General features: G+C 38.5%; 1 protein-coding gene across 1 annotated transcript in view; it reads right to left on the bottom strand.

Annotated features, from left to right (window-relative positions):
- Window positions 1-16,031, bottom strand: part of USH2A (usherin) — a 689,941-nt gene that overhangs the window by 84,414 nt on the left and 589,496 nt on the right. The window contains exon 60 of the mRNA XM_044266844.1: window positions 8,458-8,812. Coding sequence (XP_044122779.1) covers window positions 8,458-8,812 — 355 coding nt within the window. The remainder of the gene's footprint in view (window positions 1-8,457; window positions 8,813-16,031) is intronic.

The raw sequence follows: 16,031 nt of genomic DNA, 5'->3' as shown, positions 1-16,031 counted from the left end.
TCATGATGCCGTGTTTGTTCAGTCAGGGGTCTGTGGTTCGGCAGGAGGAGTGCTGGGTTTGGAATCAGGGGTATGAGCAAGGGTCCTCCTGGGTTCTTGGAAGTATTTACAAGTACAAATGCCTAAGTCTGACCAAATAATTGCTAATTATATCATAATTTGTCTCTTTCCTTATTTGCTTCAAGAACACCATGAGTCACAGGGAGAAGAGAGTATTTCCTCTTTCTTCGTATCTGTAGTAGCTTCTGGGGACAATAGGTTCTCAAAAGAGAATTACGTGAATACCTGATTCGTGGAAGGGTCCCACGATATTTCTTGGGTCTTGATCACCACATTGGATTTTATGGGTCTTGGTCCTCATTTGCAAATAACTCATAATTTCCATACATGCATGAGATTTCAGAGAAGCAAGTAGCACAGATTTTCAATTTTCATTTTGTTTGCTGATGCCCAGTGTGGATAAACAGAAAACACCCTGATAATGGTGTGTTTATAGTGGAGTTGCATAACATTGAGCAAGCGAACTATTCAAACAAATAAATTACGTGACTAAATAAAGTCTGAAACTTGGGATCCACAATACGTGGCATTCATTATTTTAAACTTTATCAAAATATTTAATTGATTATCAAATGCCATTATCAAAATATTTAATTTATTATAAACCTAAGCCCTCTGTGACAAAGACAGAAGATAGTTGCTGTTCTGGGGCCTCCTGGGTCATAGACATGATCAACAATGCCAGCAGTTCGAGCTTAGTTAACACCCGGCTACGGCACTAACAAGATGTTTCACCTTAAAAATTATATCGAGATAAAAAGATTCATTTGCAAACCCATCACATATGTATTCACAGGTGGTGGGTGTGGGTCATTGCATTTGGATTAAAAAGCAAATGTCTCTCTCTACATGAGAGGTCACTAGCTGGTATAAGGCAAAATCTTTTCACTGTTCGGCATAATTAAAATATTCCAACAGTGGTTTCAGTAATTTAAAAATCACAGTATTGTTGTAATATTTTTCTAGGCTTCAGGAGCTCACAATTGTTTGGCCCAATCAAATCTGGGAACACTAGAGAAGTTATCACCCATCAAGGTAATTACTTTCAAGTTGAAATAATTACTCTATCAATGTTAATGGTCTTTCAACTTCAATAAAGCACTCACCTGCCGATAATCACAGCTAACCTCTTGCTCTAATGCAATTCCCTCTCTATTTAGTAGGTTATATTACAGCCGTTACAGTGGTCACTTGTCCTGAACAGCTGCTGAATTTCACTTTGATCGGCTGTGAACCATAAAAAAATTGGTCATCTGTGTATGATTTCCCCCTCACCCATAAGCCCTTGCAGAGCTCAGGATATGATCTCTTGGCTGTAATAGGGTACTTCGGGGGCAGCCATCTTGTCTCAGGTAGTGGCTACTTTCCACTTGTGACAAGAGCACCGTAGTTCAATTAACTTCTGCCCTTCACTGCCATTTACAGCTTGCTGTCTCTGCTAACTGGCATATAGCCTGAATTTATGGTCCGGGCCTGTTACCGTGTGGACAAGTTCGTTTTATTTTCATATATGTATTTAACAAGGGTCTGTGGCATTCTTAGTTGCCTTTACAATTCAGTTAAAGACAAAACAACAACATGCTGGAATGAAAGGCCAAGTAGCTTCCTCACCAACCGCCGCTCATATACTGATAGCCCGCCCTTTGGCACAGGTAAAGCAGGCTGATGTTAGTTTGTAGAATCTGTGTGCCTTGTGAAGTGTGTATGTGTGTGTGTGTGTGTGTGTGTCTATCTGTCTGTGTGTGTTATCAAGAGACCTCATGTTTTGCTGATAGGATCTCGGATGAGCAGAGTCCACTGAGCATCACGGTGGGTAAACAGAACTGCATCTAGAGAGGTAGCTGCCTGATGAGGACTCTTAAAGGGGAAAGACAGAAAAGGAATGGCAGAAAAGGAAATGGGTCAGTGCTAAACCTTAGGGACACAAAAAACATGATCCTGCTCCAGCTAACTTAGAAAAGAAATAGAGCCCAATCCAATACTTGGGACATTACCTGGAAATGAAATGTGTGGTATCAAGAAGCACTTAAATTGGCAAGCTTTGAATTTTGTTGCAAGGCGAGGAATGCTTAAAATATATAAAACATAAGGTTTTTCATTCATGACCAAACTAGTATTGTTGCTTTATGCAAATCAAAACTTTTTCTACTTTTGTTCATTTCTTCCAGCTTCTGTTAGTCCAAATAGGAGGACTTCTGAAGTTTTACATCCTATTTACATTGCCATTTAGAGTTTCTAAAGTACTTTGTGTATGCCTTAACTTACTTAGCGCTTGCAATAGCCTTGTGAGTTAAGTAACATTTAGTTCAGATTTGACGATTAAAGAGGAGGACGGATCTATTTCAAGTGTAAGAACATGATCATGATTTGAGGAGGAACAACTTTTGTGAAGAACCTAACGTGGTCTGCAAGCAGAAGGATTCAAGATATACTTTAGAAGTAGAATCAGTAGGATTTCGTGAAAACTGGATATGGAAGTGAGGAAAGGGAAGGATTCAAAGATTATCTGGCTTGAGTAACCAGAAAGATGATGGATCCTTTTAGTTATGGAACAGGAGGTATTAGGGAATAATAAGTAAAACTTAGAGAAAACCAGTGATAAGTAACTACTGGAACTGCCAGACAGATCTCTGCAGGACTTCCAGAAAGAAAGAATCAACCTCATACCTTCCAGCCAACCTTCCTCTGAAAATCTCTATAAGACAACTTAGATAAGAGAAGATCCAGGTTCATGAAAAGCAAGTTGAAGAGAATTTGGTAGAGAAACTTCGCCAGGTTATTCCCCTACTACTTGGGGAGAAGAAATGGGGATACAGCATGCCCCTCTCTCAAGACATAGGAGGGATATTCAAGAGAACAACTTGAAGGAATTGAGGGCATCTGCAAGAAAGGTGAGATAGACAATCTACTCTTTTCGTGAAGATTGTAACTGAGCTGAAGTGACTCAGGGTAATTCTGATGCAGCCACGAGTGTGGAGAAGCATCTTCTTAGATTCCTGGGTGATCCCAAGATTTGGGGATCATGGCTCAGCATAGAAGCTGCTTCCTGCTTCTTATTCAACGAATTCTGAAGTTGTGAAGCTGGCTGGGTCTCTCTCAGCATGGAGGTAAAATACAGAAGACAGGGCTGAACAATCTGTACTTCCCTTATTTTGTAGAATGAGTTTTCCCCAGGCTTGGAGGATGTCAAGAAAAGAATGAGTTTTTCAGTGTGATATGACCTAGTATCCGCTGACTGCTCAGGAGGTAAGAATGCAGATGTAAAAGAGGCTGTGGGGTGAAGCTATGGGGGCAGTAATGGTGTCAGAAACTAGCCAGAGAGTGCGTTGCCTGCTTCAGGGAATGTGAAACACAGAGTTTCCCCATGCAGGATCTCCATATAACCTCACAGGAAGCACTGGCAGATGGAGAAGAACTAGATTCATGATTAAGGCTCTGCTCTTTTTTGTCCAATTTTCTCTTTTCTCCCACAGTCCTGGGGACATCAACAAGAAGTGGGGAACTAAAAAGGAGGGAAGAAAATAAACAAAATAAAAATGTCCTTTCTTTTCTATGGTAGATCTCTTAACACAAGTCAGGCTTTAGACTATATATATATATTTTTTTTTTAAACACTTGAAATGCATCCTGATTACCAGAACCGGGCTGGTACTTGTCACTGAATGTGGCTGGAAAACCATAGGACCTGTCCTGGAAATTAGTGATGATTGAGCAAGGGAGTCCTGGAGGAAGCTTGTTGGAATAAAGTGGTTTGAGAAAAACAAAGCTCTCTCTAAGAAGTACTTATATGAAGTTCAAGAAGACTTACGTGGTTTGTGTCTCCAGTAACACTGAGCGCAAAACGGATCCCTGATATAGATCTTTGATTGGTACCATATTATTAGAAAAATGGGATAAAGGTAATGCAAGGCTAATGAATGAAAAGTTAATGTCAGACCCGACATCATTACAATACAACAACATGAATCGCACCAATAAGTGGTCATCGTTTTTGCGACACTTACCCTTCTCTATTTTGTAATCTTACATAAAGAATGAGTAACATAGTGACATTATAAAATGTGAAAATCTCAGCCAATAGAACTGATATAAAAAGTACAGGAATTGTTCTTATCACCAAATCTTTCTTCATTTTGGAAAGATAGTCACCGCCAAAGGAGTCCTTATAGATACGTAGATCTCCTAGTGCATTTCTACTGTCTTATAAATAAGGGGAGAAAAGGCTAAGAGCCATAAAATTTTAAGAGCTAAAATTAATTAAGAACATATGTAAAGAGTAAAAATAGTTGACATTATGTTAAACCTAAATAAAAATAGGATTAAAAACAAATGAATCAATGTCCTCACAAACTCTCCACGATGTGGCAAGTCAGAAACATCTCATTTCCCTCCACATATCTACTTAATGGTAAAGAGATCTGAGACAACCACAAGAGAAAATTTCGAATACTTCTTCCTTGACTTTGGGCAAGGGAGTTGGCAACTAAAATCTAGGAAGTAGAGTTTGTAATTCTGGATTTTATTTCCAGATTGGAAGCCAACTTTTAGTGACCCATATAATTTGCTTACCCCTCAGCACCGTATGCTTGATTCTACCCAGAAAGTGAAGTACCATCTATCTTTCAGGGTACTGGGCAAACGTATGATCTGGGCTTGATGTTTCATAGCCCTGTGGGATAAGCAGGGGTATACTGAGAGCACAGACTAACTGGTAAACCACCTTTGCCTTTAAATCCCAGGTTATTTCTGCCAGTGTGATGGCAGGTGCCAGTGAGAAAAAGCAAACAAATCTGAATGGTGGCAGCAGTATCGCCAACCTCGCCAGGAGTGTTCCCTGTAAATACCACCATGGAACTCTTGCATGCCAAGCAAGGCTAAATACAGTTTCTCTCCTGACACTGCACAATTCATCACAGAGCTAATTGGGAAGGGAATTTAAGGACTTCTACTTAAATCTTGTTTTCAGTAGTGGGGAGTATTGGTCTGAAGAGACCCTAGGAATCTAAACGTCTCTCTCTTCCCCTTAGAAGAACCTACTTGGGACCAAAGGGATGTGAAACTTTTCATGAGATTGGGAGAGAAGCTGGTGATACATTAAAACCCACACTCTTTCCATTTCTCCTCTCCTGCTGCCTCTACTGCTGCTGCTGCTGCTCCTGCCAACACATATGCTCTCCACCCCATGGAGGGCCCCCATTGCCATTTCTCCATCCATTGCCACCATCGAGAGGATTCATGCATCCATTGCACCTGTTTTATGTGGCTCTCCCAGCAACGTCCACCTGTCCATAAACAACTCTGGGGGGACGTTGGGACAAGCCAGTGATGGCACTACATCATGGGCAATTTATTGGTGGCCCCTCATGCAGAGCTAGGATACCAATAAACGAGAGATTCAGTGAGACTATTTAGTGATACCTCTTGCAAGTCTGTGGATTAAACTGTAATCCTTCAATTGTGGGGATGGATCCTGTGCCTTGCCAATTAAAAATGTAGTTCCGTTGCTCTGGAGAATGCTAGCCAGAGTGGTCAGTGAAACAAAATCTTGAAATATTTCGGAGGGCGGGCACAGACAGGGAAGAAGACAGTCAAGATGTTTAACTAGAATAGGAATTAGAGAAAAACTAAGTAGAGCCAGGAAGAACTCAGAGCGGTTTGAAAGGGAATCATTAGTGCATGAGCAGCAGAAACCCAGAAGCAAAGAAACTTAGAAATCTGAAATGCCCAGAAGTAATAAAGTGTGCCTCAGACTTGATTACTCAACTTCCCCTTCAGTCTCTGCTCTGCCCAAGGGTCCAGTCTCGTGGTAGCCTTCAACAATACAGCTGACTGTAGTATTGAGTATTGGCATACTGAATATAGTGCTCAATGACCATTTGCCAAATTGGATTGAATTGTCAATAATCTGTTCTTGACCCTGAAGGTTCATTGCACTGGTTTAAAGAAGTCATGCTGTTCTGAACAAGAAGGGATGGACTTAAGTGACGGGAGGAAGGATTTGGATAGGATTAAAAAAAATTCTTCTCTGATGGTAAGGAACTGGAATTATGCGGTAGAACCCCCTTCTTTAACTATCTTTGTTTATTTATTTATTTATTTATTTATTGTTATTATTATTATTTTTAATGCTCAAACACGTTCTCTTGGGATGTAGGAATGTGTGACGCTCAAAGACTGTAGTTTATTTTTCGGATTCTTTCTTTCAAAGATGTCAGCCCATAAAGAGTCCTGCCCTGGAAATCTGGCTTGCTAATCACAATGTCTCAACACTGGGCTGACTGGTCTAGGGAGATGTCCTTGATTGCTTCACAAGCTCAAATTGGGCTTTTCCTAATGACCCTAATGAAATCTTTTCTCGGGATTCTCAGGGCCAGAGATCCAGATTGTGGGGGAGGGGGGTTTATTCTGAACACACACACAGATGCAAACATTATAAAATAGGGTGGAAATAGTACTGTTTCCTGATCATTCTGGCTATCCTCTTTAGCACTGCGCAAGGATTACTCTTTGGAAAATGGAAGAGCACAGCAACACTGGGCTGCCAGGTAGGGGCTGTGTTGGCAGGGCCCACGGATAAAGGTGCTTAAAGATGCTTAAAGCTTGGAGCAATAGGCCTTCCTCTCTTTTAGGAACTTTTCAGAGGGATAAAAACAGAACCTGGAAGATTTAATACAAGACAGAGTACATTGTATACTTTAAATCTTGTGTTGTGAGATAAACTAGCTATGAAAGAATGATGTAGAGGGTATTATTCCATAAGAGAATTCCAGTAGAATTGTCTTAGGAAATTAAATGTTTAGGCTCAGGCCTCTAAAAGCCATATTTTAAAATCAGAGGTTTAATTATTGCAATATTAGTGCCTTTAATAAAAATATATTTAAGTTAAAGCGTGTCATTCAGAAAGCTGTCAAGAGGTTTTTAGTATTTTTACTTTATTTTTTAGGATTTTGCTTTCAGGTAGAAGTTTAGAAAACGAAGTCTAACAATGTGGTAAGAAGTCATAGATTTCTCCATGGATCACATATCAACTAAAAAAGATCTGCACTTAAGAACACTGCTTCTAATGCTTATAGTAAAGGCTCTAGGAAGATGTGATGTGAACGATAGTTAAATATAACATATAAAGTACCAGTTCTGAATTCTAAATAAAATGAAGACAAATACTATCTCTTTAATTCACAGGCTGCTTATTTTTTTAGTCATATGAAGAAAATTGAACATAAGGAGAGGGAGAAGATATTATACTTTAAACTATTCATTTATAACTGTTCTTTCAGAGTTTTATTACAATATGTTTTCTCAATATTATTTAGATATTTTGATAAAGTTGATACTCTATAAGATAACCTTCAGGTATATTTGGGTGCCTAGGCTGGGAGCACAGGAGCATGGTCTACTTTTTGAAAAATGCTTTATTCTGTCTATTTTTAAGGTCTTGCCACATCTTAAAAACCGTATGTATTTAACTGCTAAGACCACAAGTTTCATCTTTTCCAAGAAGACTCTTCAGTTTGAGGGTTTTCTGCTGACCTCTCAGAGCATTTTTTGACTAATTCTTGGTAGTTGATATTCTCTCTTATATTGTGGTTTACGGCTTGGTGGGTGGTGGGCAGAGTTTGGGACCTGAATCACCATGTGGTGGATATTATAGCCTATCATGCACTCCTTGTCTGACTTTTTTCTCATGTTTAATTCTCATCTCTGCCATATGATAAAAAAGAAAGCTCCCTGATAAAAGAACCATCCTATTTCCCTATTTCCCATAGAACATTAGCAGACACCAGGTGGAAAGAAAGCTCTCAGAAGATGCTACTGAACTCAATTAAATTGTTTTATGGGCGAGATGATCAACCCAGGAAAATAAGTTATGGTGCATGTGATATCTATTCCTATATCTATATCTATATCTATATCTATATCTACATCTATATCTATATTTATATCATCCAGATAGATCTAGAAATTTTAACTTTTTTTCTCAAAAAGCCAATCATATCATATCTATCTATATCTATATCTGTTCTGAATCTCTATCTATATATGTGTCTACCAAATCTGTATCTGTATCTATATTTGTATCTGTCTAATTTTATCTATGTTTCATCCCCCTGAGAGATACAGAGACATATTTAGTATCCCCATTTAATGGATCACACAAGAGAGGTTTGCTTATTTGCTTGAGGTAATACAAATTAATCGTGGCCTAGAAACTGGTCTCCAGTGTCCCTTATACTCAGTTCCATATCTTCCCTGTGACTACACTGCTCTTTTTCACATGTGAAAGATTTTAGTGTATTTAAGTTCTAACTGAAAAAAAAAAAAAAGATAACCTGGATAAAGAATAAATTTCAACATATTAACCAGATACTCGAAGCATCTGTTTTCCTAAGTTCTTACCGTCACGGTGAAAGCATGCACAGTAGAGACGTTCAATGTTGGATCATCGGGTCTTTCTTGGTAGACCACATGGTACTGGGAGATTATGCCGTTGGGAGAGTCTGGCTTCGTCCAGTTCAGCAGAACCGAATGAGCACTGGTGGCTTGTGCCCAAGGTGCTGGCAGATACTGAGGTGGGGCTTCCAGGGTCCGTGCTGATGACCACAGACTCTCCACTGACCCCCTGGAGTTGTGGGCTCTGACTCGGTATTCGTAGAGCGTGAAAGGCATCAGAGTATCCGAAGCATCAGTGAATTCAAGGGCTCCTTCTGCCCAGACAAACAAAAGGGACTCGTCTTCAATGCCAGCAGGACGTCTGAAAGGAGACCAGGAAGGCAATCAGGGACAGCTGTACACTTCAAAGGAAGGTTTGCACACAGAGGAAGAAATTGCTTTTCAGAAGAATTTATCCATTCAACTGCTCCTTTCCGGTGTCATAATGAAGACCAGAAGGAAGAGGGCACAAAAGACCTGAGTCAATATCATTTTTTAAGAGTGTTTTTAAAAATATATATTTGGCTAATCATAAAGAATGTATATATTTCCTAGAAAACATGGAAAACACAGAAGAAATAAAGACATTCAAACTGTGCAACACCATCCATAATTACATTTTATTGTATTGCCTTAGAAATTTTTCCTTAAAAACACCTGCCTATGCTGTATATAGAAACACATACATTATTTAGAAACTTAAAAAAACCAGAAGCATAGATGTAAGCACTATTAAGACATTTAAAAAATATTTCTGGGGGCACCTGGGTGACTCAGTGGGTTAAAGCTTCTGCCTTTGGCTCAGGTCATGATCTAGGTCCTGGGATCGAGCCCCACATTGGGCTCTCTGCTCAGGGGGGAGCCTGCTACCTTCTCCCTCTCTGCCTGCCTCTCTGCCTACTTGTAATCTCTGTCTGTCAAATAAATAAATAGATTTAAAAATATTTCTGGATCTTTGTGTGTTTATATGTATGTGAAGTGTATGCATGTGCACATGAATTATATTGCGCAATTTTATTTTTTGCACATCTGGAAATTACACTATATAGAATTATTGGAAGTTGACATTATTGGGAATTTGTACCCTTCTGTAGTAGCTGGACTGCAGTAAGTATTCTGATTGTTTCGTCTCCCTGTACCCATGTCTATTGCTAATGTCTCCTAAACTCACTCTGAACTTGGCCGTATGACTCTCATTGGTCAACATGACACTAGCAAACATGACGAATGCAGAGACCTGCAAAGTGTTTACACATTGAGGGCGACCCTCTTACTGCTCCTAGAACGACAAGATCTTTGTGTGAAAAAAACCCTGGCTAGCACCGTGAAGGAAGAATGATGAAGAGAAGCCCACGGTTCTAATTCTCTTTTACCTTGCACAATGTTATTTTGCATCTGCTTCTAGGATATTTAAAAAATGTTTTGAATTCACATCTTGCCTGTCATGCATCTTCTCTTCATCTGAATTTTCTCTTCTTTAATTAAGCCATAACCCTTCAAAGTAAGGGCTGTTCTTTCTTGTATTCATCAACAAACCTTTACTGAGCAAACCTTTACTGGTTATTCTATGCTTAAACTATAATGTACACCACACCTTATACCAGGAGCAGAAGTATGCTTTCTTTCTCTAAAGGAATTCAAGGATGAGTCTAGAAGATAAAGCTACATGCAAATTAATGAAAGTAACATGATAAATTATATCACACGAATTTGCTCTAGAGATCTTTAAAGGGAAAAAATCAAATTCCTTTTAGATGTCTTCTCCAAGACCTAATAAAATTTACATTACACTCAAAAAATCCTCAGAAGCCTGAGGAAGGGATTCTTCAGTCCCATCTGTAGATTTGACTGATATAAAAACTAAGGCCCATGCATACTATTTGATACTCAATATATAGAACATTAAACATCTAAGCAAGAGAAATGGATTTGTCAGTTGTTAGTATAGCTCCAATATCTGATGTTTCATTTGGAACAGTTATTTGCTCACCTGGATATAAAATCATGATAAAACAACAACAACAACAACAACAACAACAAAAATCCCACAAATAAAAAAATTTAAAAAAAAATCTGGTTAGCTGCAGATCTAATCAGAAGGGAAAACTCCTGAGGAATCATGGTTGGTCTATTTCTGTATTCCCAGAATCTGAGCCCTGTAAATTCTGTAATTTTTTTTTTTGAAGAAGTGGCCCAAAGACATGTAATTCCAAGACTTCTCTGCATTTTTGCCTCATCTCTATTAACTCTTTTTACCTACTAGGGTAGTATTCCAGCTTGGGGAAGAATGTACCCAAGAGATGACCCTCTCCTCTCCTACTCAGCTTCTGCTCTGTAGTTGAGAGAGACTGATGGATAAGGCAGTATTTTCCAGGCCGTTAGGAGTATTTAATGAACATGCTCTTCAGATGCCAGGATAGTCACATGCTGCCATATCAGATTAGCCATCAAAATGGAAAGGGTTATTAAGGCAAAGTAAATGACAGTACCTCTCACAAAAAGGCAGGATATTTAAAATCTCTGGCTTAGGGAATTAGATGATCCTCAAGTTGATAAATCACAATGACCTAGGCATGAGCAATGACAAGCCTCCTGCTGGAGACCATAGAGGCTTCCTAGATACCTCTCAGTGACCTGCAATTAAGTTTCGGCAACCCACCTCATTATTCCTCGCTACCACACGAGGGCCAGATTCTGCACTCAGTGTCGGTTTGCAGGGTTTGGCCTTTGTACTTGCTGCAGATACTAGGTACCAGGTGTGTCATTGGGAGGGATCCATTCTAATGAGGACCACAGGGCTCACAGCCAAGGACTCCTCTCTGAGTTTTTAAAAGGTGTTTGCAAGGAACATAATACAGCAAACAAACATAAACTTCTATGGGGAAATAAAATTGTCTGTTTTGTCTGGCTTCAACCTTTATATGACAATTCAACTAATTTTTATTAAACTCTCATGAATTCCCACATTGAGGTCTAGCTGTGGTTGTGACATTCTTTTAAAAATTGCCTGAAAGCATGAATTTTAAAAAATCTGTGCTATGTGAAAGATTAAATATTACGTAAGCTTCAAGTTTATCTACCAAAACAATTAAAAGATGTAACCTGGTTAAGTACTTCTTGTTACTATTGAATACTCAATAAAGTAACATTATATTGAGGTAAACACTCCATCTATGGTATTAAAGAATAGAATCTCTTCAGGTCTGGATGAACTTTGAACAGAAGAAGTTAAGAAGATGGCAATTATTCTCAATTTATTTAAGATTTAGGCTTCAACTGTTCATTTAACTGGAAGTGTTTCCTCCTGAACCATCTGCGTTTAGGGAAATCACATTTTCAGTTCTCTCTGAATAGCCAAATGGTTATTCTATGCTTAAAGTCATTTGGGAGATATTTCAATAATGAACGCTCTTTTCCAACTAGAGTTAATTTAAGGCTGCTTAACACTAAGAAAAAAACAAAAATAAGTATTAAAATTAGGAACCATCTATTTTAAAAGATTCTCACTTACGTTTTCTTACTGTAGTACAATCTTAAAAATAAAAAAACAAAACTCCTTATCCCTGTATTTCCTGCAACAATTCTTAGCACTTGTTTTCAGAAACAACCAAAGCAAAATCCTGTAACTCAGTTCATTTCCCATAGCAATTTCAGATTATGGAAGTGCCACCCTCAATTTATGAAGAATAATAAGAATACTAATTTAAATATAAAACCCCAAACACCTGTAGTCTGAGTAGATAAGTTGTAGGTCTAAGCCTACAACCACTTGAATAGATGACAGTGGGCAAAACTCACATGTACACTCAGTTTCCATTTCACTTTGTGAACTGGAGTTAATAACCTTATAGTGTATGATGTCCTAGTATTTTGGTAAGAATTATATCAAATTATGTGCATGGAAATCCGCTAGGTTAAACATAACACATGATATAAATGAAGTTATCATAGAAATGGCATCCAAAGCTGCTTTTAGGAAGACAAATCCAGCAGTCACGTGAAGGCTACATTGAATGGGAACAGGTATGTCACACGGTGATTGAATGCCAACAGGTAGTCACACAGTGAAGAGGTCATCTCAACAGACCCCATGAGAATAAAGATAGATCCTGAACTACAATTGATGGTAGAGGAAATGGGAACACAGGTGATTTACCAAATACCGTTGAAGGTTGACTCATCCGGCTTCGTGGAGTGAGTAGATACTCTGGTGTTGGGGGATGAGATGTTAAAGATCATTTAAAAGTGTTAAGACATAATCCCACTTAGAATGGTAGGGATTTGCCACGCAACTGGCCTGTGCTTACTCTTCTAGTCCATCTGATATTCCAGTCATAATCAAATGCTTGTCGACAGTTCCCTTCTATTCCATGATGGTTCATGCTTCCATGGCTCTGCTATGTCAGTCTGGTTCTACGATTCCTCGTCACACACTTTTTTTCATCCTCCCCCTTCTATAAGTTAACTCCAATTCATCTTTTAAGCTCCACCACAGTCACTTTCCCCAGGAAGTCTTCTCCTTGCTTCTCTCTCAGGTAGAATTATCATGTTCTCTTTTGTGCTAAGTCTTTTTTCAGCTGGTTCACTTGTAACAACTATAATGTATTTTCTTTCTTTTCTATCTCCTATACCATACTGCAAGCTCCTTGAAGGTGAAGACTCTCTCTTATTTATTTGTATATTCTCAGACCCTAGGGAAGCATGACATACTATAATAAGCAGTAATTATTTTGTAAGCAATGACTGGGTAATGTCCATCATCCATCACCCACGGTTGACAAGGAGAGACCAAAATTCTCTGAAACCCGATTAACTAGAAAAAATGTGCCCATTATTAATTTGTTGTTTCTGAGCAATAACCCTTTCCTTCAATAATGGTTTTATGATGGTGGACCTGGGACTCTGCAATGGCATTTCTGCTTTATTGGTTGAGTCTATGTTGAGCTCTGCCAATAGGGGGCGCCACAGGGAGCTCAGAAGACTGAAACGGAAAAAATAACTGGCTCCTTATTCTGTGCTTCCTGTTTGCTTGCTGATTATGTGAGCATCTCTCCAGCCAGGATTTTTCACCCTGAAAGTAATAAATCCTTCCTCCTTATGAGAAGTTTGAATATAAACTTTTAACAACACTTGGAAAAAATAGCTTTATCTCCTGCCTTCTTCCCAGACACCTGAATCAGTAGGAAGCGGACTCCTCCTCAAGTGTCTGCATGGGGCCGGGGGCGGGAATGGGAGCTCTCCCCTCTAGTTACTAAGTTTTTAAGAATTCTAGCTGTCTCAGTGCCGAGGGTTGTACGTGTTTCCTGCAGTTGTCACCTGCATGATATCTTAGAGCTCACTTTTTATCCCTCCAGTTACCTAGTTAACAAATTTACAACTACTTAACAATTCTGTATGTTAAACTCAGTTCAAATAACCATTGTGGTTTCTCTTTCCCAATCAGAACTAGCTACAGGGAGTGATGATGATGTTTACAGAAAGAGAGAAATAGGAAAATCATAAACAGGGTGAGGATTGATTTGCATCCGGACTAACAATTTATTATTTTGTCTTTATCATACCATATGATATGTTTGTTGTGAAAAGTAATTAGAAAATATGGATGAGCAAAAACACAAGTACAGGCAGTCCTCAACTTATGACGGCTTGACTTATAATTTTTTTGACTTTATGACTACAAGAAAGTGATATGCATTCAGTAGAAAATGTACTTCACATTCTGAGTTTTGATCTTTTCCCAGGATAGCAGTATGCCCTAAGATACACTTTCAGAATTTGGGGCAGTGGCAGTGAGTGGCAGGTTTTGTCAGCCGCACAATCACAGGGTAAACAACTGACACATTTACAACCTTTCTGTAGCGACACAAACATTCCATTTTATACTTTTAGTACAGTGTTCAATAAATTACATGAGATGTTTAACACTTTATTCTAAAATAAGATTAAAATACTATAAAATACTATAAAATTTATTATAAAATTTTTATTATAATTATTATAAAATTTTATATTATAAAATATAAAAATAAGAAAAATATTATTTCTGTTAGATGATTTTGCCCAACTGGAGGATAATGTAAGTGTTTTGAACACATCTAAAATGGGCCAGGTTGAGTCATGATGTTTGGTAAATTAGGTGTATTTTTTTTTTTAAGATTTTACTTATTTATTTGAGAGACAGAGTGAGAGCACAAGTGGGGGAGGAGAAGAAGGAGAGGGACAAGCAGACTGGTGAGCATGTGGAGCCTGACATGGTACTTGATCAGGTCATGACCTGAGCCGAAATCAAATGAGCCACCCAGGGGCCCCTGGTATGCTAGATGTATTAAATATATTTTTTAAAAAGATTTTAATTATTTATTTGACAGAGATCAAAAGTAGGCAGAGAAGCAGGCAGAAGCAGAGGAGGAAGCAGGCTCGCTGCTGAGCAGAGAGCCTGATGCCAGGCTTAATCCCAGGACCCTGGGATCATGACCTGAGCTGAAGGCAGAGGCTTTAACCCACTGAGCCACGCAGGTGCTCCTTAAATACATTTTTGACTGATAGTATTTTCAACTTACAATGGATTTATTGCGACATAATCATAGTAAGTTGAGGAGGATCTGTATTTAAAAGGATTGTGCTTGGGGCACCTGGGTGGCTCACTTAGTTAAAGGTCTGCCTTTGGCTCAGGTCATGATCCCAGAGTCCTGGGGTCGAGCCTGTATTGGGCTCCCTGGCCTGCTTCTCCTTCTGCCCCTCCCTCTTCTCGAGCTTTCTCTTTCTCAAATAACTAAATAAAAACCTTTAAAAAAATAAAAATTAAAAAAGGGTTGTGCTTAACGTATCTCTGGGAGATTAGCATTGTTCAGTTATTTTATTGTTGTTTCCAGACATTTTTTATGCACATATAAATGTAAAGAAATATTCTATATATTTAAAGAAAAACAGAATCATCCTTGGCATGCTGTTGTACAATCTGCTTCTTTTATTATCATGAATCTTTTTCCTTATCCTTAAATATTTGTAACAGCCAGATTTGTCTTCCTAAATCATGGTACATCTTTATTGTACAACTAGGATGACTTCCTACTTTTATCATGCTTGATATTTAATACAGGACTTCCACATACCTTACTTCATTTAATTTTTACAAAATTCTAGGAGGTTATTCTTTATGTTTATTAGCCTAACTTTACATAAAAATGAAGCTTGAGGAATATAATGACTTCCCCAAGGTTACATAAATTTTAAGTGTTTGACCCAGCACCTGGAAGCCATAGCTTCTGTCTACAAATGCCAAGCCCTGTCCACTCTTTCACACTGCTTTTCTGTTTTACCTGAAAGTTGCAATGGCTTACATTGCCTCCAAATAAAAAATCTAAACTCTTAGCCTAGTATTTCAAGTCTTCTAAAATCTACTATCAAGCTGGTTGTCAAAATTCTCCCTATAAATAACAAAGGGTCCAGCCAAGCTTGACCATCACTTGAACACTATGACTTTAGCATTGGGAATTTGTTCATTCTATTAATTATATTCACCTGAGATATCTTTGCCATCA

Source organism: Neovison vison, chromosome 10 (assembly GCF_020171115.1).
Source record: "Neovison vison isolate M4711 chromosome 10, ASM_NN_V1, whole genome shotgun sequence".
NCBI classification, from domain to species: domain Eukaryota; kingdom Metazoa; phylum Chordata; class Mammalia; order Carnivora; family Mustelidae; genus Neogale; species Neogale vison.
The sequence above is the reverse complement of the archived record's forward strand: the minus strand, read 5'-3'. Positions and strand labels throughout refer to the sequence as shown.